Source organism: Branchiostoma lanceolatum, chromosome 8, assembly GCF_035083965.1.
Source record: "Branchiostoma lanceolatum isolate klBraLanc5 chromosome 8, klBraLanc5.hap2, whole genome shotgun sequence".
NCBI lineage: Eukaryota > Metazoa > Chordata > Leptocardii > Amphioxiformes > Branchiostomatidae > Branchiostoma > Branchiostoma lanceolatum.
The window spans coordinates 19,347,120-19,372,784 of NC_089729.1; the positions used below are offsets into that span (position 1 = coordinate 19,347,120).

Consider the following 25,665-nt stretch of genomic DNA (forward strand, 5'->3'; position numbering starts at 1 on the left):
TGTAAAGCATTTGTTAGCAAATGACAATGATTAGTGACCTCGAATAAAGGCCAACGCCTGCCCTTTATGATGCGCAAGTAAATGCTGACATTTCGAAGATACTATAGTTTACATTTTATTTAACAATCAATCAACCCTAAAGCTTTTCTGCCATACTGCGCGTGGTTTACAAATATGGTATCTATACAACATGCCGAAAGGATGAATTCTGGTCTTCTTGACAACAATTCAATCTTAGACTTGACATAAAAAAATCGATGTAAAATATATTTACCAACGACTCGAGATGGTACGATCCGTGAAAACACTCGATCGTTAACGTATCTGCTCATTCAGAAGGAGAAAATGGTTGTCTTACATTTACGTTGATTTTGACAGTGCCGTATGCATCTAAAATGTCTCAGTTCGACAATGGATCGTACTAAACAGATCTGACGACAGATTCAAAAGCCACTATCAAGCTAGCTGGACAGAAATGACAGAAACAGAACTTCACAAAGATCAACTTTGCAAGGACAGCTAATCTGTGAAGTAAAAGGTCAGCTCTGCATGTAACATGTTCTTCAAATAGAATACAGTGAAGTTTTTAATGAAGAGTTTGTCAAGTTTTTGAGAACCTACATGTAAATGAATGTAGTAAATGTACAGACAATACTAAACATCAGCCCTTAAAATTTGATATGAAGATTGTCACGAATCAGAACCAGTCAGTCAAAAAATGTCCGACTGGTTTAACACGGGAGTTTAGTTTAGGCCCAGAGATCAATAAAATGACCGGTCGATAGAACCTTTCGCGTCACAAGGAAGTGAGCTTTCAGGATTTAATTATAGCAGTTGACAACTTAAAGTAGTACCATATTTCTTATCATTTGTTTATATAAATGGAGAGCTGGGGGAAGGGGTCAAGCTTCTGAGAATTGAACAATTTTAAATAAGGAACGTGCTTTCGGGGAAAAGAAGTCTGCATCGTACCAATGAAACAAAAACGTCATCTTTTTGAAGATCAGGCAGGATTAATGTAATTGTTGAATGTTTAAATGACATATTCTGGTCTTCCTGGCAACAGAATGTTGTCGTCTTAGACGTGACACAAAACATGAAGACAAGAGAATGTTACTTACGACTCGAGATGGTATAGTCCGTAAAAACAACTCGTTTTCAGGTCAGCTCATACAGAAGAAGAAAAGAAAAACGGTCGTCTCACATTGACGTTGATTTTTACAGTGTCATCCTCATCTAACATGTCATAATTAGACAACGGACCGTGCTAAACAGATCTGAAGACACGTCAAAAAGCCAGGGCCTAGCTAGCTGGATAGAAATGCCTTGAAAAAAAACCAGGGCTTCACAAAGATCAACTTGACAAGGACAGCTTATCTGTGATGTAAAAGGTCATCTCTACAAGTGGCATGTTCTATACGTAGAATGCAGTGACAATTTTAAAAGGTAGCGTCAGTCGATTTATAATGATCTACATGCAGATTGTACTAAATGTGCAGAGGATACTAAATATCATTAAAATTTGATAAAGATTGTCCCGAATCGGGAACAAAAATATCAGTCCATACATTTTCCAACTGGTTTAACACGGTAGTTCAGTTCGGCTCAAGGCCACCGAGATCCACAAAAAAAGACAGGTACAGAATAGAACGTACCGCGTCACCAGGAAGTCAGATATTTGGATTTTGGCATTAGACTACTAAGTCTTTTTATATTTCTTAACATCTGTCTATTGGTCCTCAGCAAGCTTTTCAGTTAATATAAGAGGTAGCATGTGTTTTGAACAATAAACATTGAAGATAATAAGAGCCTAAGAATGGCTATGATGTACATGTATATGAATGAAGAGCTGCGTTGGAGTGGGGTGTCGAGCTTCATTTTTAAAAGTTCCTTCATAATTAACCAATTTTGAATATCTGCAGTCTGCATCGTGCTAATGAGTAGGTAGGTAGCGGCTGTGGGTACGAAGGTCAGGTTCGAAAATGTTTTACCTGGTAATTTCCGTTGGTACTGCAGCGAGCTACGTACGTACGTATGTGTGTTTGTGCGTGGACAAGATTACCCGACAAGCTTGTGATTTTTCTGCATGATATTTAGTGGATGGGTGGGATTTTCAGAAAGGAATGTCAAGTTCGACAATGGACCTCCTAGTGAGTACCTGAAATACTGCAGCGGAGTTTGACAATCAAAAGTAACTCTGCTATAAACAGTTATTAAAGGATGGTTGCCCATGAAAAAGGTAGCCTAATGTAACCCAATGATGAATATAAATGGAAACATCCGCTTGCCATGCTCTGTTTGGTATTGGCTGGAAGTTACATGTACAGGTATTCAGAGCTTCAGTCTATACTGTATTTTAAGCATACCATGTTGACACCACAAGAGAAGGTAAAGGTATTATCACGTTACTAGCCATATTTCGTGACACGTAACTACCATGTCAAACTATGATTCAACCTCAGGGCATTTTCAAGTTGTAAACTATAGCTAAAACTATATACTTTGATACAATTTTGACAGAGCTGACCTGAAAGTTGAAGTTCAGCTGCAGAAACTTTTCAAAAAGATTTCGAAAAACAGCAACTAAAACTCTGTTACAAGTATTCTTGATCACTCTGCATGGTTCTATAATGTTTTCGAAAAGCCATTAAAGAAGGATATTTGAATCTTTTGATCAGTTTTATGCTTTGTTTGTTTGTTTGTTTGTTTATTTGCTTATCTGTTCCAGTCATCATTTTCAGTGTGGATACAGTCTGGTATTTATATTTATTTTTATCGACCCATGGCTAGGAGATTTGGAAAAACATGGCTTCGTGATGGGGTTTAATTCTCACTTGCAACTACGTTTTCTAGGTTAACGTACAACCCTGGGCACAGAAAAATAGTTTCTAACATGGTTGATTTGTTTGATAAAAAATCATCAGCCTCGTTGTCTTAGTAATCGAGCTTAATGTATAACTATCCTGAGATATTCTGTGACAGGGCAAGGGTCTTTGCCATCGTATGACTTCAGTATCCACTTCCTGTAGGTCACAAACATTTACTTCCTGCAGGTCATCACCACACAAACATTTACTTCCTGCCTGTCATCACCACACAAACATTCACTTCCTGCAGGTCATCACCACCTTATACGGGGAGGGTAGGCTAAAGTTGCTTCCGCCTCTCTCATCAGGGGTGAAGTCAGGAGGCCCCTCACCCTCGGGAATGCTGAAGCGGAAGTTCTGGACCAGTCCTCCAAGCAGGAGGAAGGTGTCCGCTTTTGCCACAGCCTCACCCGGACAAGCACGACGCCCGGCACTGAAGGGGACAGAGAGAGATAAGACAGCTGGTACCAAGAAAGTCAAAGCATCATGTTTTAGTATTGATAATAAAAAAAAAAATTAGAAAATTATTGAAAAAATACATTTGTACTGAATAGGAATACTTTTTTAGATTAACCAAGTAATTTATCTATGGCCGAATGATTTTTTTTTTATTCAGGGACTTACCAACCTAAAAAAAACTACTCACGGAAATTATAAAACTAATAGCACTTATTTCATCATGTAACAGGTGTGAAAGATAATCGCTGAATTATCGATAACACGACTATCGGTCACATGCACTAACAGATAATCGCAATTATGGGGAGTGATAGGCATTCGAAAGATATCAATGAAAAATATCTTGTATACAATTGTTAATGACGATGATAACCTAATAGCACATCCGCAGGGATGAAGCACACATACACACACAATATCTCAGTCGATGATGTCAACATCCTGTGACTCCTTTAAAAGAATATGTTACTACATCTCAAATGTTGCTGCCCGCTTGAAATTGCTTTTTTTATCATGCCCGTACGTAAGGTATCCTGGGATGAAATCTTGTCAGCTCAAGTCCTATTTCAACAGTCGCTAGAAAGCAAGACTGGATTCCTGGCTAACATTAGATTTCAACTTTGTTACCAACCTGAAAGGCATTAGAGCCGCAGGTTTCGGTATTGGCATCCCGTTCTCATCCAAAAAGCGTTCAGGCCGAAAAACGTCCGGATCTCCCCACGTGGTAGGGTCATGGTGCAGGGCCCACAGGTTCGGCATGATCCAAGTACCCTTGGGAATCTGGTAACCTCCTGAGGGGTGTAGGTTTGGATGGTACAGCAACATGTAACACATGTTAACTTAAACAATGGTGAAAGAGCGTGAAACAATGTTAGTACAATTGCCATCTACCACAAATGGACGGATACACTTTATACTATTGCTATTCGAATATGATAGGGGAAGGATGATATTTTTTAATAAAATGTAGGTTGTATAACAGTGAGAGAGGAACTAGAAGGGCAACATTTGCACGAGAAAATACGGCATATTTCACCCATATCCCTTCTCTTCGAAGAATTGCCTGTTCCAAAGTCACACCTGAGCTAAACTAATATTCCAAAAAAAAATTCTGAAAAGTCATCCCAGAATGAAACGGAGCTTCCCAAATTTGACCTCATAGGCAATAATGGAGTCGTCTGACGATAACGCCATACATAACGGACTACTTAAATAAAACAAATACTTTTTAAACATTTTGTAAAACAAAAATTATACTATATTGACATTTTGTAAAAATGAATCACCTCTGTACAAATTGTATTTGACAAGAATAGTCCCGCCATGCAGGAATTGACTCTTCCAGATGCATTCCAATATAGAATGGACCAGTCCAAAACCACATCCAAAACCAAAAGTTTAATCGGAAAATATCCCCACCAGGCCGACTAAAACACTTCAAGTGGCACATACGTACGTATGAAATGAACGAGTCCAAAGACGTTTCCACTTTAAAAAATGATTCTAAAAAGATGTCCCTCTGTGCCAGAATGGACTTCCCAAGTGGTGCCTCGATGCAAAATGGACCAGTCCAAAAAAAACCTGAAGAAACGGACTTTTGAATGTAATCAACTCAGTCCAAAATTGGATTTAAAAAAAAAAAATGTCACCCCAATGTAAGAATTAACACTTCCAGCAGCACCTTGATGTTTATGAGCCAGTCCTAGAAACTTTCACTAAAAAAAATGTATTCAAGAGTAGTCTCCCCTTTTCTTGAAGAGTATACGTTTTTGGTTTAGAAATAAAGAAAATCACTTCCAAAAGCTATATGCCAAAAATTTAACTTTCATTTAGTACATGCCCAAGGCAGACACATACCAAATCTCACATCGTTGTGATTTGATACCGCGTCATAGTGTCTGAAGATGAAAATATATATTTGTTTTGAAAGTAGCCAGAAATTGAGGAAAAAAAATATGAAGCAAAGTATGTGAAAGATGTGAACAGACTCCTGCACACACATAGCCTAGGCAGTCCCATCCCAAATTTGGTATATATACTATATGAACTAGTGCAACTTATATCTACTACATATAACTGACCAGCGAGGATAACTTGAGTTTACCTGATGATAGTTTTTCTTTATATCTGTTAACTGTATTTGTTCAATATGTTTTGTTCTGTTCTGTTGTGACCTGCTTTTATCTCAGTGTGGTAAAAATGTGCAATAAAAGGTATTTATTCATTACAAATAAAACAACAAGAACCGGTACTTACTCAGCGTGGTTTCGACAGTTGTAGCATGTGGCAAAGATAGAGGAGCAATGGACCCCATCCTCATGACCTCATGGATCGTCGCCTCGGTGTATGGAGTGGTCTCACGGTCGGACAGCTCAGGCAGCCTGTCACGGCCCACCGCACCGTCCAACTCAGCAGCCACCTTCACCTGGATCTCCGGGTGGGCAGCGAGGAACAGGATGGCCCAGCGTAGGGTCACGATCGTTGTGTCTGTACCCCCTGAGGAGACAATGGTCATATTACACCACTATCTATAATTTACATACTCATGACCTGGACGTCGAAATTGATAAGATTGTTATACTTGGATTTACATCCAATTGCAATCGACATAGACGTGTGCATTCAACCATTTCTGCACAATCTGTCAATAACAGCAAACGAAGATTTCATAGAATCATCCAATCTGAGTACTTGATGTGCATATCTAGCAATTTGGCTGTAAGATCATATTCAGCTTAAGAGTAGGTGCATATACATCAGAAATAGATACATATAAAATCATTGACCATGGTCTGATGTGTGAGGTAATGATTAGAGTGCAATAGGGAATAAGAAAAAAAAAGCCTATCTACCAAGAAAGACGTCAGCAATAGTCTGCCTGAGATGACAGTCTGTGAGAGAGGTGACGTCATAGATCCCCTCCTCCTCAGCATCTTTCTGAGCCTTGATCATGTGATCTGTGATGTCACGGAGGTTGCCTGCAGAAGCGTACATTGCCATTCACTACTATACTTAAGGAACAGAACTATTAAGATGAAGATTTGCCTCATAAAATTACTTTTTGTGACAATTTAGATGAAATATAATAAAAGTATGGAGTAGCTTAATAAAGAAATTAAAAGACCATTGCGCTTCCAAAAAGACCAAACTCAAGTCTTCTCGGTATTTTCAGAACGCCTCTTCCAATAGATCTCAGCTCAAAGATCACCTTGGTCGTCTAATAATCTGTGAAATGATATTTGACTTATCTCGAAAACCGTTGATTTTTGGCCGACAGTATATTTAGCTGCCAAGAAGTTGGTTTCCCATTAATGTGGCTCTCCAGCCTGTATCCTCTGGAGCCTTACCGAACTAAAAACAGGTTGTTTCACGTGAAAAAAATGATGTCACCTTACTTGGGTCAAATGTTTCCCGGTGCTGCTCCAGGTGACGATCAAAGATCCCCAACAACTGTTCAACCATTTTTTGTAAGGTATTTTTGGCTGTATAGGAGGCAAGTAATCATAGGAGGTACGTTTTAAAAACATTATGTCTTCAAGTTAGTTTATCTTACCGACTATTTTTTTATGATACATGTAAAGTTCTGGGAAGCTCTTTTTGTTTAGAAAAGGTATCCTGCAAGCACAGTTGCAATTTACTAGATGTAAAACATTGCCTTTAGTTAGCACTAGGATCATATCTTTCTGTAGTTAAAATTTGCTCAATAGTAGAGAAAGGATACTTCAAAAGACAGGTATTTGAGTCTGTCATTGACTTCATGACCTGGAATGACTGGGACTCAGGTAATGTTGACTAATCGCTATAGTTGTGGGGCATTTACGTCTTGTCATTTTTCGGTCATAGATGTAATATATATATATTTGAAGACAAGTTCAAAAACATAGCGAAAAACAAACATACACACTAGAACGGCGCCTCCCTTCACAGAAGTAAATATTTATCTACTCACTTGGTGTAGGCAGGGACCGAAGTGACGGATAGACGTCAGCAAGAAGGCCTTGTCCGAAAATTTCGTTGCTCTCATTGGTCACTTTAATCAGAGTTTTGAATTCCTCGTCGTCCATGTTGTACCTGTTTAATACAAAGTCTTGGTTATTAAGTGTTGGAAATTTTTTTACAAACCTTATATCTTTAACCCTTAAGCTGCCCCTCCCAGTTCATCCCGTGATGCAGAAATTTGTGAATATTGCCGCTCCTGGTTACAGCCGGTTAAGGGTATCCCCCGGAAGAAAACCAAATCGCCGCATGTCTTGCGCGTCAAACCCAGAAATTAGTTTGCTGGCCTGGTGACCTAGTGTCAGGAGTCAAAGGGCGTTGCGCAATCACTGATTACGTCATCCATGAGGCCTACGATGCCTTGTGGCCATGACGTATCCAACATGGCCGCCCGCGTCGTCTGCAGGAACATTTTTTTTTCTTGTCTTCAACGACAAATTATCGGTTCATTGATCGAGGATTCTGCAGTTATTTGCGACAGCGACGGCATGCACGTGGAACAAGTTCGCGTCGTCTCAAACGGAATTAACTCACGGCGACGGAGTAAATGCGGTATTGGAAAATTCGACATCGGTTTCGAGGCTGACAATAGTATTGTTTGTGAACGTTAGAGATGTTGAAGGCGAGAAATATGTGTTGTGCACAATATTTTTTATATAGTCTCACAATGGTAAATGCTATGTTGTACCAGCCTTTAAGTCGTGTAGTCAGTTCAGTACCCAGGACAGTCCGTGGTCATAAACTCACGTACAGTAATACCTGTGTATTTTTTTTTTCTTATATGTGATTCTGATATTGTCAGAATTCTTATAAACTGAATGGTCCATGTGCTCTGTTGTTCAATGTGTGCTAGATTGGATTGCTTGGAAGCATTGTGGGAAGTATATGTTTTTATTGCTTTCTTGTGTTAATTATCCATGAAATTTATGCAAGCAAGCTGGTACTCATTTTGGAAGAAAGTGTTATTTGTTAACCTCCAGCTCATATTAAAGAGTTATGTTTCCTAAAGCCTCAGAAAGGAATATACTGCGTTGTAATAAATCAGCCTTTCAGCTAAATAATCCGTTCAGCACCCAGGACAGTCTGCAGTCATAAATACCTGAGTGAATTTTTTTTCATGTGTTTGCAAGACTGATGTTGTCAAGACCTCTCATAAATGCTGTGGCACTGATAATGGGATTTCACAAATGGTTTGATGCTATAATACAATAGGTTTATGAAAAGTGTATGTTTTTTTGCATTATTGTCCTTGTAAATCATTAGTACAGTCACTAGGCTAAAGTTACATTACCCCAATAGAAAGGGTAGACTCTTTGCTTTCTATCGGTGTATAACATATTGGGGGTATGTTGGAGGAAAGAAACCATAAACTAGTGAAATAAAAACGATTCCCGTTGTTTTTAGAGGGTCTGAAAAAGCTGGCACTGAGAAGCTGTACTGGTCAGACAACCCTGCAGCTATGATCAGTAAAATTAATTTCATCGTACTCTAAAGGTACCAGTTTATATGATGATTTCGGGTGTTTCCGCTGCATGTTTTATTTGGTCGAATACGGATAACCGTTATATGACAAACATTGTTATGTATATAAATGAAACTTCAATAAAAAATGAATATAGTACATGAAATTTGACACGTTCACCATTTAAAGAATTTGGATGTAGCCAGTGACATTCATTCACATTCTGGTATTCAGTTTTTTGTGTGTTTTTTTAATATTGACTTGACAGGAGTAATGCTAGGAGTACAGTTGCACCCACTGAATTGGCGACTTACAACCATTGCCCCCTTTATAATCGCATGTATGTAAAAGGACAAACCAGAAGATACGTTACCTTACACCGAATGCAGCCGAACAGATGACGTTGTAGACAAGCTTATATATGTAGTCCTCAAGGTCCACTTCTCGGCCCTCCATCTTGGAGAACTCAGCGACGGTTTCCTCCAACGACTCGTGGACTCTACTCTGTAAGTTCTGTCCTGAAGCGTAACCCCTAATTAAAGGTGATGAAGAAGACCGTACGATTCAGATCCAATCAGATTATAGTTTGTGCAAGTTTCCAGATGGTAATCAGTTCTCTTATGACGGTTGTTAGACTATTCGGCAGAGAATTGACCTGAAAAGCGACCCTATCTATAATAGGATGGATACACGTGTACTTGGCTGACAGTCACCCCCCTGACATACACATGAAGTATAAAAGCAGAAAGAATAAAGATACAGGTGTCATTTACAAGACGAAACACTTCTGGACAAGCAGCAATATTACCATGTCAAACCCATTGGTCCATAAAATAGTAACGCTAGCACCTCGCTAAAGTATGTATCTATTTGCCACTGCCTCGTCATCATACACTACGCACAAAAAAGTTTAGAAACTTTTACTTTGGTTGATCATATTTCCGTTGTTTCTTGATCAATTTTAATGCAATATATATCGATGAAATCTTGTATATTTTCCTTTGCTATCATACCCAACTCATTATAATTGCAATCTCATGTAGCGAGCACTAGGCTTGCTTACGCGAGTGGTTTGTAGAAAAAAGTGCCCAAATTTCCCTGCTAGTGTTAGATACTCAGCTCAGCGCCAACCCCGTTTGCGGTGGTATCGTCCACATCGTGAATGAAACAGTGTGTGGAGGAATGTTATGTTCACAGCTACAGATAAGAGTAGATTTATTTTGACTGTTGGATGGGTAAATGAAAGTGTTGGGGCAGCGAGGAGAACCCTATGCTGACTGTTGCACAGATAGACTAACAGTGTTTGTGGAGTCAGCGTCATGTTGTGGGGCAACTGCCAGAGGAAAAAAAAACACAGGCTAATCAGCCTAAGCAACCTCGATGTGTCAAGATATAGAGACACTATTCTCCATCCAGTCACATTTCCTAGATCTTTACTTCTGCAATATGAGACTGAGTGCCATTCTACAAGATGATAGTGCACGTACATACAGAATGAGAGTCATTTCAGACCACCTCCGGGATGCAGGAATACAGAGGATAGAATTGCCTTTCTGCAGCCCAGATCTCTACACAATTGAACACCTCTCAGACTCTGTGATCACTGATCAGCTTGGCCGAGCTGTGCATGCAAGAATGATCAACAGAACAATACGACCTGCGACGACTCCTTGTGGAAAAATGGCCAGGAACCGTGTAACAAAACTGGTGACAAGCATGAGGGGGATGTGCCGGCCTGTGGTGACAGCACATGGCTTGTGGACTGAGGCTCCTTTACGCAATTTGTTGTTTGGATGAAGACTACAAGAAATAACCATGGCTTTCATATTAATGTGTTTTGTTGATTCAAGTTTCATATTACCCTCGTACACACGCCACGTGCTACCAGCAGAAGAAAAATTACTGAATTGAGCGTTCGACTTAAGCTGGGTAATCTGGGCACTTTGTATTCAATTTATGTGACCCGCCCGCGTAAGCAGGTCTGGTGCTCGTTGCCTTAATTGACAACCCTAGTAAGTTTGGTATCGTGGGAAAGAAGATCTTACAAGCTTTTCAATGATATGTAAATCATTGAAACTTATCAAGAAACAACGGAGATATGATCGACCAAAGTTAGGTTTCCGAACTTTTTGTGCTGAGTGTATTTATTTTGGAAAAACGCTTTGACCTAATCAAAATGGGAACGGATCTTTTTGATTAGTTGAGAGTTTACAACACATTTTTTAAACCCCACCTGGTGGCACTGTGGAACAGTTTCCGGTGCAGTTTCCATGTCGGGCTGTAGTCTGTAAAGGCGATGTCCTTCCCGCCTTCAGTTAAGAGGTCCGCTGACAGGAAAATCATTTTGGGAAACAGATGCCTTTAATTGTGAGTCCATCAATGGTGTAGGACTTATCATCTTCAGGCATAACATCATTAAATATGTTATTAACTGATAAGTAAATATGGACAAGCCACAAAATCTCTTAAGGCCTGCAAGTCTTTCTGTATCTCTTTTTGTATCTATATAACAAGTATAACAGCCATTCGGAGTGACACACAAGCTTCGCATGTGTCATCTAATTGAATGTATTGTTTAAGCTATCTAATGAGGATACAGTTATTGACGATAACGTGTTCCACTCTACGATTATTCTAACAAAATACGATTTTTTTAACAAATCAATCCGAGGGTGATGAGTCTGCTACTTGAAGGTATTCTTAATCGTGTTATATCTCGTTTGGCATAGCATTAAGTGTGATGACACCAATTAGTGAGTCTTTTGAAAGACGAGGTATTCATAGCATTGTGTGATGACTTGTATTTGTTGCTTGTCTTGCACTAATAAAAGTTCTGTATGTTTTTGTACTTCTAATTGGTTTGATCAGCTTGATGAAAATATGTAACATTTTTGTGCAAAATTGGGTCAATTTAGGAAAGCAAATTGAATGGATACAACTTTCTAAAGAACAATACGGTATGTAAGACTTATGACAAAGATTTAAATCTATCGGGTGGCTATGACCACAGGTTCACAACTTCCTGTTGTTTTCTAGAACACATTTCTATACTTGTTTCCTCTAACAAAGTTTGATCGACCTCCGATGCTCGTGTAAGGACCAAGAACATTTTTACACTCGCTTATATTGCCTCAAAAGACTCTGATGTTTTTGAAGTGTATTTAAAGATGTGGGGTAGCTATGAACTCACGCAAACACGCTCATCGTGTCTTCTACAACACATTGCCCCACTTTCACTCACTCATCACTCCATTCTTTCACTCACTCATCTTTCTGCCACACCCAGTCATACACCACTCCACCCGACCGTCATTTTCCGGTGTACTTTCAGATTCTGATAGGTACACAGTACTTACATGTCAACGTCTTCGGCCTGCCAGCAAAGTCAGCACCCTTCTTGACGAGGGCTTCCCTTACAGCATCCATACTGTTCAGAACAACCACGTCCGTCATGCCCAACTTCAGGCTGAAAACGTCTCCGTACTTCTTGGCGAGCTCGATGAAAGTGAAATAGGGTTGGCCATCAAACACTGTAACAAAGCAGAACATCTTACATTTGAGGATCAAATATCAACATGCGTGAGCATTTGCTGTAATCTTAACATACGGATCCCAGAAGAAATCTGTCTGATTTTTAGAAACGTTTATTCAATGATTCGGTTGCAGTTTTAGTGGCATTTGATGCATTGATAAATTTGAAAGAGAGAAATGCACAGAGGGTTAGTAAATGCAGGATAAATAATGGATACCTGTCGTGTAAGGGATGCACAGTTTACATGTATATCATTTGTGTAAAATCCACCATTCCAAGAACACTACAGGGACTTGAAGACGCGCAAGAACAGATGCAACAGGAATTGGAAAATGGCGCGCAAACTACTGATGACGCCATAACCGCCGACCCACGCGACCCCCCGGTGATTCCTCCGGTAGTCAACGTAACTTCTACAACAGACAAGTCGAGTAGTCTACAAAACGAAGCAGGTACGTCAAACCTTCCTCAAGGATACCTAGATCGTATGGTTTCCATTGAAAAATCCATCAAAGTGAGTGACTGTGCTTTCAACGATCTACAGAAACAATACGTAGATACGATAGGTAAACTCAACGCCTTCAGGGATGATCTGATCATGAAAGAAAAGGAACGAGAGAAGACCCATGCGAAGACAATGAACACCATATCTACACAGCTCGAAGCCGCTCAGAAGGCGCTTGAAACTCACATCAGAAAGGCTACCTCAAAACTACAGACCGACCTCACCAATTCTCGCAAAGACCTGGCCCAACAGAAAGAAAAACTCATAAAGGAGAAAGACGAAGCAACCCAAGAGATCATGATCGAAAGAAACCTGTGGAGAGAGAGACATCGTGATATGTCTCTTAAAGTCGATGCCTTGTCTGCATCAAATGTTGAACTACAGGACATTATAAAAAAAACAAGATTCAGAAATCCAGGCACTTGTAAATAGATCAAAGGAGCTGGAAGAGATGTTTGCATCTGGCCCTTGTCATGTAACGAACTCTCTACACAACAAAGCCCCCTTTCCCCATGACAATGACGGGTCTATTTCACATGACAATAGCCATACTACCGTTAATCAGCAGAATAACAATACAACCTTTGTTCTCGGCGTCCAAACGCCCGTTGTCAATGCCAAGATGTCTACATCTGTGAACACCCGCAAACTATCTACAGACAACACCAACTTGAGAAGTGAGGATATCGAGGGAGGTGTCAGAATCTTCGCGGATTCACTCTTCCGAGATGTTGATCCTAACCGAGCCTTCAAAGAAGAACGTACAAATATTCACAGAAGCAGTACCATAACGGCGGCCATCGACAACATCAGCAACATCAAAGACTCCACAACTAAGACTGTTATTCTCCACGTCGGATCCAACGACCCAGATAACAGCAAAACACACCCTGACTCAGTTCAAAGGACTCTCCATAACACCAGCAAGCTACTCGAAACAACAAAGAAGTCCTTCCCGAATGCGAGGGTAGCTGTGTCCCAGGTACTACAAAGAGGGCCGAACCACAATTCCACACGGAACACAAACATCAAAGCATACAATCAGGAGGTACTCAAACTATCAAAGAAATCAGACTTCATATACATCAAACACAGGAAGCTGACCCAAGACAGACGGCTTTATCTAAAGGACCAAATCCATCTAGACCCCAGGAGTGGGACAAAACTCCCCATGACGCACCCACAACATGGACACCGTCCCTCCGGCCAGCATACTAACACGGGATCTCTACCCACCGTCACCAATCGTGACAACGTCATCCCGTCACGAGGCGGTTTCAGAGGACAACCATTCAAGAACAGCGCCAACGCCGTGCCACTTGGACCACTCCTAGTCAACCATCTAAGAGAAGCTCGACAACAGGAGGCCAACAGGTTGGGGGAACTCAACACGTTACAACAACATCGATCACCACGCTACAGCTACCGGTACGACCCAGCAAACAGGCCGCTCTACCATGGAAGGAGATCGGTAAACGCATCCGCAGAGCATGGGACATTCTTATATCCTGATCTCTGGTTCCTTGAATGAACTTTGATTTGATCCGGTGAAAACATTTAACGCGACCGAGGTAAAGTCATTCCCTTTCTTCGGTTATACATTTTGCTATTCACAAATATTCTGTCCAGTTTTTCATACTAGACGATGAATTATGTTCGTTTTTCTTTCTCCGTTTTCTCTATTGTGTGACTATATGCCATAATAACCGACTCCGTGTAGCTATTATATACCCTCATTCAAATTCAGAGGATGCCAAAAAAGTCTGCCCTAGTTTTTTCTTCTTGGAACATCCAAGGCAGCTGTTGTAAGAAATTTAACGATGAAGAATTTATTTCCTATGTAGTAAATAGTGACGTTATTTGTGTCCAAGAGACCTGGTTGGACAGTCATGTAGAATTAGATATACCAGGTTATAGTGTTTTCTCTAGCAGTAGAATTAGAAGTAAAAGGGCAAAACGAAATTCGTGGGGTGTTGCAGTTTTTTTCAAAAGTTTGTACAGGAAAGGGATTTCTAAATTAGCCAGTAGTACGGTAGACAGTGTATGGTGCAAGTTTGATAAGCATTTTTTTGGTCTCGAAAATGACTTATATTTATGCAATGCCTATATCCCCCCCGAATCTTCTTTTAAATCGACTCATGAATCTCCCTTTGAAATTCTCTCTAATGACATATGCAAATACTCTAATCTAGGTGACATCGCTGTGTTAGGCGATTTAAATGCAAGAACTGGCTTGCTAGTAGAAAATTATTTTGACACTTTTGCGCTTGACAATCCTACATCGGACGGTATCAGCTTCACCAAAAGTAGACATAACAGAGATATCAAAGTTAATAACTATGGCAAAACATTGATAGATTTATGTTCAGCAGCGGATTTGACTATTCTAAATGGTAGATTCGCGGGGGACCTAAAAGGCGACTTTACCTGTTATCACTATAATGGATCTAGCGTTGTCGATTATTGTATTGTAAGCAAGTCTCTATTGTCCGATGTACAATATGTAAGTATTAGTCCAATCACCCAATTTTCCGACCATTGCCATGTTTCCTTCTCACTGTCAACAAAGTATTCCCCTCATGTTCCAAAAACTACCAACCAGATTAAACCCAAGCCAACAGCATTCATTTGGAACGATGAATCAAAATTAACATATCAAAGTATTCTAGATAATCAATATGCAATTTCAGAATTTCAAAAATTTTGCCAAACATCTTTCTCTTCGACAGAAAAAGCTGTCACAAATTTCACAGATTTATTGTTAGACGTAGCTAAAAAGTCACTTAAAGCAAAGCCCAATAGACAAACAAAGAAACCCACACAAAGCGGTAAGAAAAATAAAGCTTGGTTTGATCAGTGCTGCTGGTCTTCACGCCAACGTTTGAAAAGACTATCGCTGGCATTGAAGAAAGAACCGTGGCTAAAAGACACTAGAAACAAATATTTCACAGCTTTGCGTGACTACAAAAAACTCATCAAACAGCGTAAACGGAAGTACAATTCCGACCTTCTGTTAAAATTGGAACATTTTAACAAAAACAATCCAAAGGAGTTTTGGTCACTTTTAAAGTATTTGGACAAAGAAGTAAATGGAAAACACAAGTCAAATACTTGCGATCCCAATATTACGTCAGAAGAATGGATACAACATTTTACAAGTTTAAATAACCTGATTAATGACAATAGTTTTGACACTGTTTTCGAAAAAACGGTCACTGAATACCTTAATCAATTAGATAGTCAAACCCCAAGCCCCTTAGATTTCCCATTTACTGCAGGGGAAGTCTTGAATGGTTTAAGTTTATTGAAAACGGCAAAAGCTTCCGGTATTGACTCAATTTCAAATGAAATGTTGAAGTATGGGGCAAAAACCTTATGTCAGCCATTAGTGACTTTGTTCAATACTATACTCAGCAAAGGCAACTTTCCTTCTAATTGGAACACAAGTATTCTTACGCCAATATTCAAATCAGGTGATAAATCTAATGTAGACAATTACAGAGGAGTAGCAATTTCTAGTTGTCTATCCAAATTATTTACGCTCATCCTAAACAACAGGTTACAAAACTTTGCAGAAAGTAACAACCTATTAGATGACACCCAGTTTGGGTTCCGGAAAAGATGTAGAACTTCAGATAATATATATATCCTAAAATCTTTAATAGACAAATACACAAGTAAAAAAGGTGGGAAACTATTTGTATGCTTTGTTGACATGAGGAAGGCATTTGACAGTGTTTGGCGGGATGGGCTGTTCTATAAGTTGTATCAATGTGGTATTGGAGGAAATTTCTTTAATATTATAAAATCCATGTATAGGGACGTGAATTATGCCGTTAGATTAGACAATGGACTATCAAACTCATTTACTTCCGTATGCGGAGTAAGACAAGGATGCAATTTAAGCCCTTTACTATTCAATTTATTCATAAATGACATTTCTAAGTGTTTTGATCCCACGAAATGTGATCCTGCAGTCCTAACTTCAAAATCCCTAAATTGTTTATCCTGGGCAGACGATCTCGCTCTGATATCATCGTCAAAACAAGGGCTACAGCATTGTATTGATTGCCTAGAAAAGTATTGTAAGAAATGGAAACTATCTGTCAATGTTTCAAAAACCAAGGTTGTTGTTTTCGGCAAAGGTTCTAAGAAGAAATACAAATTTCATATTTATGACAAAGAAATAGAAATCACTGACAGCTATACCTACCTCGGTATTCCGTTTACATCATCGGGTAAGTTCAAAACTGCCAGGAAATATCTAAAAACCAGAGCAATGAGAGCACTTTTTAAACTCAAGGCTCTTCTACTCTCTAACAATGACATTTCAATCAATCTTGGGAAAAACCTATTTGATAAATTCGTCAAGCCCATCTTTATGTACGGCTCAGAGATCACATGCTTTGACCGTTCTTCCAAAAATATGAAAATTATTGCATCACATACCGGTAACATCCGTGAATCTTCTCAAAAGGTTCTGTCAACTTTACTAAAAATACTTAATATTCAAAATAACTTTCCTGCCACCAGTCGAAAAACCACCTCTTCTGAATCTAATAGTACCTATGTTGTATGTTTCGAAAGAAATACAGATAAAGAAATACTAATGCGTCATGCCAATAGCCAAACTCTACGAGAGAACGGCTTCCAAATCATAAACCTACACGCAAATCAACATATTCCAGAATTTGACATCATTGATATGCGTTTCCAGAAATTCCTGTTAGGTATACATGCCAAAGCCTCAAACGATGGTGTCAGAGGAGAAATGGGAACTTTCCCAACGATGATGGACGCAGAAATGCAACTTGTAAAATACTGGCACCGCTTAGTTCATTTACCCGAACATACCTTACTTCGGGAGGCATACAATGCTGTTCTTTTAGGAGAACATGATTGGGTTGTCCACGTGAAAAATATCCTCAACTACCACGGTTTTGGACATATATGGCTGAACCCGAAGTCATACCATATAGATATAATCAAAACTCAGCTACGACAACGTCTACAAGATGTTTATATACAAAATTGGCATTGCGCTATTCGAAACAATTCCAAACTTTCCTTTCTTTCTACCTTAAACAAGATTTATAAGCAAGAAAACTACCTTTCAAACATTAAGAGCCTCGACGTACGTAGAGCAATCACAAAACTCAGAATTGGCTGCCATAAATTAAGTATAGAAACGGGGAGATTTCAAAAACTCCCTATAGACCAGAGGGTTTGTCCATTTTGTCCAGAGGTAGTTGAAGACGAATATCACTTTTTGATTGTATGTCCCAAATATTTTGATTTACGTAATTCACTATACTCAATGCTATCGTTGGACTTACCAGGATTTATCTCAATGGACTTAAATAGCAAATTTAAGTACATAATGACATGTGACAACCCATGCATGGTATACATTGGGAAATATATCAAAGAATGTCTAGACGTAAGAAACTCCTCCAATAATTGTAAAATCCCATTGTCATCCCATACTACTACACCATATTGTATAAGATAGACTAGTACATCATATTGTATAAGATAGACGGATAACCCTAGTAGAATGTTATCTATGTACCAGTGAATGCCATACTCTGTACCTTGTACAATTGTTGTGCAATAAAGTTATCTGTGTTAATTTGTATTTAAATAGTTTTTGAAGAAAATGTATTTTTTCTATGTTTGTAAAGAATTGAATTGAAATTCTATGCATACAAATGAATGGATGCACAGACTTTGTTGCACGAGAGTTGTACGAATGGTTAAATTAATGAGTAAGCGTAACAAAGCAAGCAACAAATTAATACTTGTCTATTATAATGCAGTCTTTCATTTGTAAATGCTGCAAGTGTGTGTTTGTGTCTTTATTTATACTCGAAATTGCTCTATTCAGTCATTTTAGGCAAAAAAAACGTAGATATGGAGTCAGGACATGACATAAGTAGATAAATATATCTGTGACATGGGTGCACTAGATTTCCATGTGAGCATATTCATTAACATTCTTCTGTCCACTATATAAGCGGGACATGCCATTAGAGAATTATCACAGTCATGAAGTTAATCGGTGACTGGTAAATTATGCTAGCGACCTTTAACTATTTCAAAACAGTGAGAACTGATTTTTTTAATTGGTTATGTTAACTATAAAGCATTTATTACGAATTGATGCAAGGTGCTTCTACATAAATGGTATAAACTATTTATTTGTAGTTAAACACTAGTGAGATAAGATACTTACAAAAAAGGTTTCCGATGATTGGCCAGAAGAATGGACCAGGAGGCATCCGCCATCGTTTTACATAGTCCCTCAACCACGTGACCAAAACCAGGGTCACTAACCCCACAGTTATCGTCATCAACCACATCGTCCTGTAGGAAATGTGAAAAGAGAGAGTTAGAAGTCAAACAAAGGTCAACTTCAGGATGATATGTACGTAGTGAATAACCAACTCCAGAGAGAAGGATTGGGACCATGACAAACTGGATCATGCTCCTATTATTTTTCGAAGGTGTGGTAGGCGTCAACCGTGCGATGTGGCTCCCCAATAAATGGGACCTCGATTTAACGTCCTATCCGAGAACGTCCCTAACCGAAGCTAGGTAATCATTATCACCTGAAAAAAGTGAGGGATATCGTGTAGAGTGCATTTCCTAAGGGCACAGGATCGGTGACTTCACAGGATTTGAACCCGGGACCACTCGGGTCTAAGCCGAACACTGTCGTTCCGCCACACGACCCCACTCCTTTTCACGGAGAAGGGGCCACTACAGAAAAGCTATAGTGAGCCATCAATCCCCTACAGCTAGACACGGAACGAACCTCCATGTTAATCATTTAATAACAATGTCAGGTAAATGGTGTATGTCACCAAGGGCCTACCGAATGGAATAATGTAATAGTGTCTTTGCCAGAGATAATTCGTGATACTATACTACATTTTTAACGGGCACATGTCAAGTCAAAAGTTTACGTAACATTGTTTATAAGAATGGAGTAGTTCCTGGCATAGAAAAAGCAAGAAAAGAAGTCCAATCATCTTCTTCTTCTTCGGTCTGACCCCAAACATAACCTTAAGAGGCAAAGTTGGGCTGGAGCGAGTAATCCTCCTGCCTGGCTCGGAATGAGTCAATTGTGGGATACGTAACCACCGCGCCATGCAATGGGAATTTCATTGGGGGATAGTAGCCTCCGTTGCAGTCCTTCCCACTAGCGATTTATTTTTCCTTTTATGGGGGGACGTATCTGCTTGAGCCCCCGTATCTGCTTGGGATCCTGTTACCGCTGTGAGCCTGCCAATCGCTAGTGGAAAGGACTGCAACGGAAGCCAGGGGGATAGTGTGTTGAGAAAATGAATATCTCTGTAGGTGTCTTTGTGTGCAATAGTAAGTCGGTAATTTAAACTGTTGGCTCCCCCGGGTACGCCTCTGAGCTTCTATGAGTAAACTGTTAGAATGCGACCGTTGTATCAATAGGGCGGTGAGGCGGACTGCAGGTCACTGAATTTTTTTCTACCGGTATTCATTTATTCAGGGTCAGTCGAACCCCACACTAACATGACGTCTGTAACCCATATACCAAACACAACAAGTATCATAAAGGTCCATCCACACCTTATATAGTTATGCTGCTCAGACAGAAAGATAAGCTACACACAGACCCAACCCACACCCCAAACACTAACCTTATTTGCGAAGATACCAAAGGTACACATGTTGTTGTGACTGTCCAGCGCACAGCCGCCCGACTGACTCTGAGTGGAAAACACTCAAATACCTGCCGTGGACCCTTCTCTGTGGAACGTCTGCTTCACCATCCTATTGCTAGTTTACTCAAACGAGCTCAGAGACGTACCCGGGGGATCCAACAGTTAAAATTACCAACTCACCAATGCAAGTACACACCATCCCCAAAGAAATTCCAACTGCCTGGCTCGGTCGTATCCCACAATTAACACATATTTCCTAGACAGGCAGGAGGAAAACCCGCTCTAGCACGGGATCCCCGTCAACCCACCCACACCTACTTTGTCCCTGCTAGTACTTTATGTTGGGGTCACACTGCTATTACTGTGCCAGGGACGACTGCATTTTTATTAGCCTTCTTACGTTAACTTATGACTTGTATGTCAAGTAAAAATGTAGAATGTACAATATCGAGGATTATCTCTGGCAAAGAGACTATTATATAATTTAATTCGGTAGGCCCTGGGTAACATACGCCATTTACCTGCTACTTATATGATTAACATGGAGGTTCGGTTCTGTGTCTAGCTGTAGGGTAATTTGATGCTCACAAACGCTCACTAGAAGTTTCTTGCAGTGACCCCTTCTAGTGTAAAAGGGTGGGGTCGTTTGGCGGAACGGCAGAGTGTTCGGCTCTGACCCAAGTGATTCCGGGTACAAATCCTGTCATGTCACCGATCTTGTTCTCTTGGGAACTGTACTCTACACGACCTTTCTCACTTCTCTCAGGTAGAAATGAATGCCTTGCTTCGGTTAGGGACTCCATCCGGGTGATTCACTACAAATCACCCGTATGGAGGCCTGGTGAACCTCGAGCTCTTCCTCGTATCAGCCATACGGTGATTTACATCATTCACCCGGACGGGAGACCTGGCGCATCCCGTCTTGCATCAGCCAACGAAAGGGCATGTCGCCCCGCAAGGGGCGGTCTAAGCCCGACGGTGCGTAAGCAGGTCGACTGATGATGATTATGACCTATGATTACAGGAGAGTTGATCTGACGATCTTGTTAAAGGGGCAAAAAAAGTTACACAGTACCTGTTGTTTCCGAGTCCTCACGAAGGATCAAACAATGACGTAGTAGGTTCACGTCGACGAGATGAGTCCACGAAAAGAAAGCTTTTGACGTTTCTAACAGAATCTCCTTAGGTCTCCTCTGGTAAAAGGCTGGCCTTCTCCTGAAACAGCAGCGATTAAGTAATCTTAAAGCCACAATGGGGCCTTTATATAGACTCCTGTGGTTTGCGTTGCTAGCTTTGTTTGCGCAGTTGCCAACCTTTGAGATCACAATCCATTGATTACTTCATGCGTGACATTTTAAATTAGGTCAACGACCTACAGAATGAGTCTCTTGGACTGTCATGACTTGGCAAATTATGCGACACAGCAAATTTTAATGCTATACCTTCTCTGAAATTCAGTTCGAAACATTTCGTCTTCTATGTACCATACTAGCGTTTGAAACCTTCGCCAAGAAGGTTATGTTTCATAGACGTTTGCCTTTGTGTGTGTATGTGTATGTGTGTGTGCACGTGTGTGTGTGTGTGTTTGTGTGTGTGTGTGTGTGTGTGTGTGTGTTTGTGTGTGTGTGTGTGTGTGTGTGTGTGTGTGTGTGTGTGTGTGTGTGTGTGTGTGTGTGTGTGTGTGTGAGTATGACTCGAGATGGTGCGGTCCGTGAAAACAACTCGTTGTCGTTTTTCCTCGAGCAGAAGAAAAAGAAAAGAAAATTTCTGTCGAACATGACAGTGACGTTTCAGGATGATCCAATCGGGTACAATGTAACGTTATATTGCAAAAACAGGAAGTTACTAACTATTTGGCATACTTAGTACTTTGGGTAGGGCGTATGAATAAGAACAGTACGGGTATTTATCAATATTTATAAAAGTAGAGACAATGAACAAAAAGGGACCCCGTGGAAGCTGCGAAATGGTACCGTCCGAACATGTTCGAACGGCCCCCCGGGTTGTGGTAAGTGGCGAAAACGGCGGGGCAATTACAGCTGGAGAGAGCAGCCAATTAAGATCATTATTTCTAACCCAAAATCATTATACGGCATGTGAAATTCCAGATATATTCCATAAGTACGCTTTAATACTGTACTAACTGTATGTGAAGTTTGGTATTGATACCACCAGTTACAAAACTGTCTTACCATTAAATACGCAACGCTCAAAAGCCACAGACCTTCTAATTATAAATTCCCGTAGTTCGCGGAAGGTAAGTGGTATTCCGTCGGCTGCTGCCCACTTCAGGATACCAGTTTTGTCGCGACATTTGTACAGACTCAACTTTATTTAGTCTTATTCCTTCGTACTACAAGCGGGCCTTTTTGCAATTTCCTTGATTTTGTCCGCTGAATTGAATATTGTACCAAAAATGCTCAAAATTGTCGGAAAAGTCTGTTTTTGCCCCAAATTCTAATCAACCTTACAGCCTTATGTAGTCAAGAGGTCCGGGCATTTAAGACATTACAGAGATGCAATTTCATACTACAGAAAAAAATCACCACTCTGTTAAACAGTCATGTCAGGGGGTACAAGCCGCTTAAATATACAATTTTTTCAACAAAAAAATAAGTTTTTCATCCCAAATATAGGAGATTTAAAATTCTCTTGATTTTGATATTCTAAATAGTAATGAAGTGATAGTAACATTGGAACAGTCTATCGACTCTATGATTCAAGGAATGAGAAAGGGAATAAAAAATGTAGAAAAAATAATAGTTTGATGTGTACGGAATGAGTGTTTGATACTGCATCATATATATAATTTACCTTTAATAACTGGGAAACTACACTTTTCATATGAACATACAAACAGAAATGATTTTGGGAAATCACTTGTTGGCCTTCATGTTATTGTGCCGCGCAGCATTCCCCCCCCTGCATCACCCAGGAAGTGGTGCAGCCCTGGAAATTGGGTCAGGAATCACGCCTCGTTGGCAATAGGCAGTTGTTACAGTGAAACCCTCTCATTGGAGACAAGCATAAGAAGCACTACAACAACACCTTGTGAATGTACTTACCCAATGTTCAATCTCAAAAATTCATCTCCACCACACAGCCACAAGGGTATACGCATGCTCGTAGCCAGGGGGGCTTCGGGGGGTTCGGACGAACACCCCCCCCCCCCCCCCCCCCCCATTGGCTTGAAGGTCCACTTTCACAGGCTTGAAGGTCCACTTTTTAATGTTCAAGATTTTTTTTATGTGTTGTCTTATATGGAAGCTATATGGAAGCTATATGGAAGCTATGCCCTTTGGGGCAACTTATTTGGCAACAATATAAGTCTTCAGATTGGGGCAAAATTTTCATAGAAAAGAAAGGTTTTCAAGGATTTTAAGTTGGCACTACAAAGCTATTCCCATTTTTGGCCTCCGCTGCGGGGGTCCACTGTTACATCTACCCTAATATCCGTTCGGTTCGTGCTTGCGCACTACTGCCTCTGACGTTGAGCGTTTGAACAGCAGACCCCCTCACCCCCTCTTGCGGACAGGACCATATTGCAGAAGATTTCATCTTTTTAACTCCATTACCACATGTGCCGTGCTCGTTGTATATCGAGGAAAGGGTAAGGGGAGGGCGGATTCTTCATTCAATCAAAAGGAAATACATAATTATAAGTCATAACGCGAGTCTCTTGTATTTACATGTCCAGGTAAAAGATAACAACGAATATGCAATATACATCGGCTAGACCATAGATACACAAAGTAGTGCACAGTACTTATTCAAGTAATAGCAGTGCTAGTGTTCTTCTGTACAAATGCGACCCCAGCTTTAGTCTATAGAGATCCAATGGCAATTCTGAACTATACAAGTATTACCACTGAGCATGAAATGGACTATAACATGTATTACAATACATACATGTATTTGTGTTAATACATAATTATGTTTCGCCAACGAAACATATTGTTTTTGTAAGGTTTCTTCTTCTTCTCCTTCTTCTTCTCCTTCTTCTTCTTCTTCTTCTTCTCCTTCTTCTCCTGTCAAACCTTCAAATCGCTTCTTCTCGGTCGTCCGTCGACCAAATTAGCTGAAATTTGGTATGCAGGTAGAGTACGTGTATACCCCTAGACCCTTTTAAAATTTTTTTGATATAAGTTTTTAAAATGATTTTATGGAGGTCTTTTGGTCATTTTCAGACAAAAGTCGCACATGATGGCCTCCAGTGCCGTGGTGTTGAAACCTGAGGACCTGAAATTTGGTTTAGTTGTGCATTGGATATTTACCCAAAGGACCCCATTATTTTTTTTGGCATACACTACTTCAAAATGATTTATTTTGCAATTTTTTGATGCAATTTTTGGTTATTTTCTGTCGGGGCCAGCAAGAACTAGGTCATACTGTAACATAAGCCCTCCTACATGTCTGGGACTTAAAACCAAGCAGATGTCAGGGGGTACCTCTACTAATGGTATTACAGAAAGTTATATGTACCTTATGTTACATGGTACGGATGTTATATTTGAGATGTAGGTACCTATAGGAAAGGTGACTACACCTGACAATTACTTATGCTAATGAGGACCTAATTCGCATAATGTATGCATAAAGTTGTATGTCCCTTACCGTAAATGCTGCGGATGTCATCTTTGAGATGTAGGTACCTTTAGGAAAGGCGAACACACCAGGCCATAAATTATGCTAATGAGGACCCAATTTGCATAATCGATGCATGAAGTTGTATGTCCCTTACCGTAAAAGCTGAGGATGTCATCTTTGAGATGTAGGTACCTTTAGGAAAGGCGAACACACCTGGCCATAAATTATGCTAATGAGGACCTCATTTGCATGATTTATGCTTAAACTTGTAATTCCCTTACCGGAAAAGCTGCAGATGTCAGATTTGACATGTACGTACCGTTAGCAAAGGTGATCACACCTGGCCATGAATTATGCTAATGAGGACCTCATTTGCATAATTCATGCATATACTTGTATTTCCCTTACCGTGACAGCTGCGGATGTCATCTTTAAGATGTAGGTACCATTAGGAAAGGTGAATGCACCTGGCCAATTATTATGCTAATGAGGACCTCATTTGCATAATTTATGCTGAAACTTGTATTTCCCTTACCGTACAACCTGCAGATGTC

At 40.1% G+C, this 25,665-nt stretch overlaps 1 protein-coding gene across 2 annotated transcripts; it reads right to left on the minus strand.

Annotated features, from left to right (window-relative positions):
* Positions 1 to 271: 271 nt before the first annotated feature.
* On the minus strand, positions 272 to 21,688 carry LOC136440262 (steroid 17-alpha-hydroxylase/17,20 lyase-like). 2 transcript variants are annotated; one of them, XM_066436190.1, is made up of 11 exons: positions 21,600 to 21,688; positions 19,057 to 19,187; positions 12,141 to 12,314; positions 11,018 to 11,111; positions 9,158 to 9,316; positions 7,276 to 7,397; positions 6,722 to 6,808; positions 6,179 to 6,304; positions 5,583 to 5,822; positions 3,958 to 4,117; positions 274 to 3,300 (listed from the first exon to the last, which is right to left on the minus strand). In XM_066436190.1, the coding sequence occupies exons 2-11, from the start codon at positions 19,181 to 19,183 to the stop codon at positions 3,105 to 3,107; spliced, it is 1,485 nt and encodes a 494-aa protein (XP_066292287.1). In that variant the 5' UTR covers positions 19,184 to 19,187; positions 21,600 to 21,688; the 3' UTR covers positions 274 to 3,104. The 2 variants fall into 2 exon arrangements, with proteins under 2 accessions (XP_066292288.1, XP_066292287.1); XM_066436191.1 differs by lacking the exons at positions 19,057 to 19,187; positions 21,600 to 21,688 and adding an exon at positions 12,534 to 12,829 and having other exon boundaries at positions 272 to 3,300.
* Between the last annotated feature and the right edge of the window lie 3,977 nt (positions 21,689 to 25,665).

Excerpts from the sequence above, each read along its gene's own strand:
- LOC136440262 (XM_066436190.1), bottom strand. The coding sequence starts at position 19,183 with ATGTGGTTGATGACGATAACTGTGGGGTTAGTGACCCTGGTTTTGGTC. Across the intron at positions 11,112-12,140 it reads CAGGCCGAAGACGTTGACAT|CGGACCTCTTAACTGAAGGC; the intron begins GTAAGTACTGTG and ends TTTTCCTGTCAG. Across the intron at positions 3,301-3,957 it reads GCGGCTCTAATGCCTTTCAG|TGCCGGGCGTCGTGCTTGTC; the intron begins GTTGGTAACAAA and ends TGTCCCCTTCAG.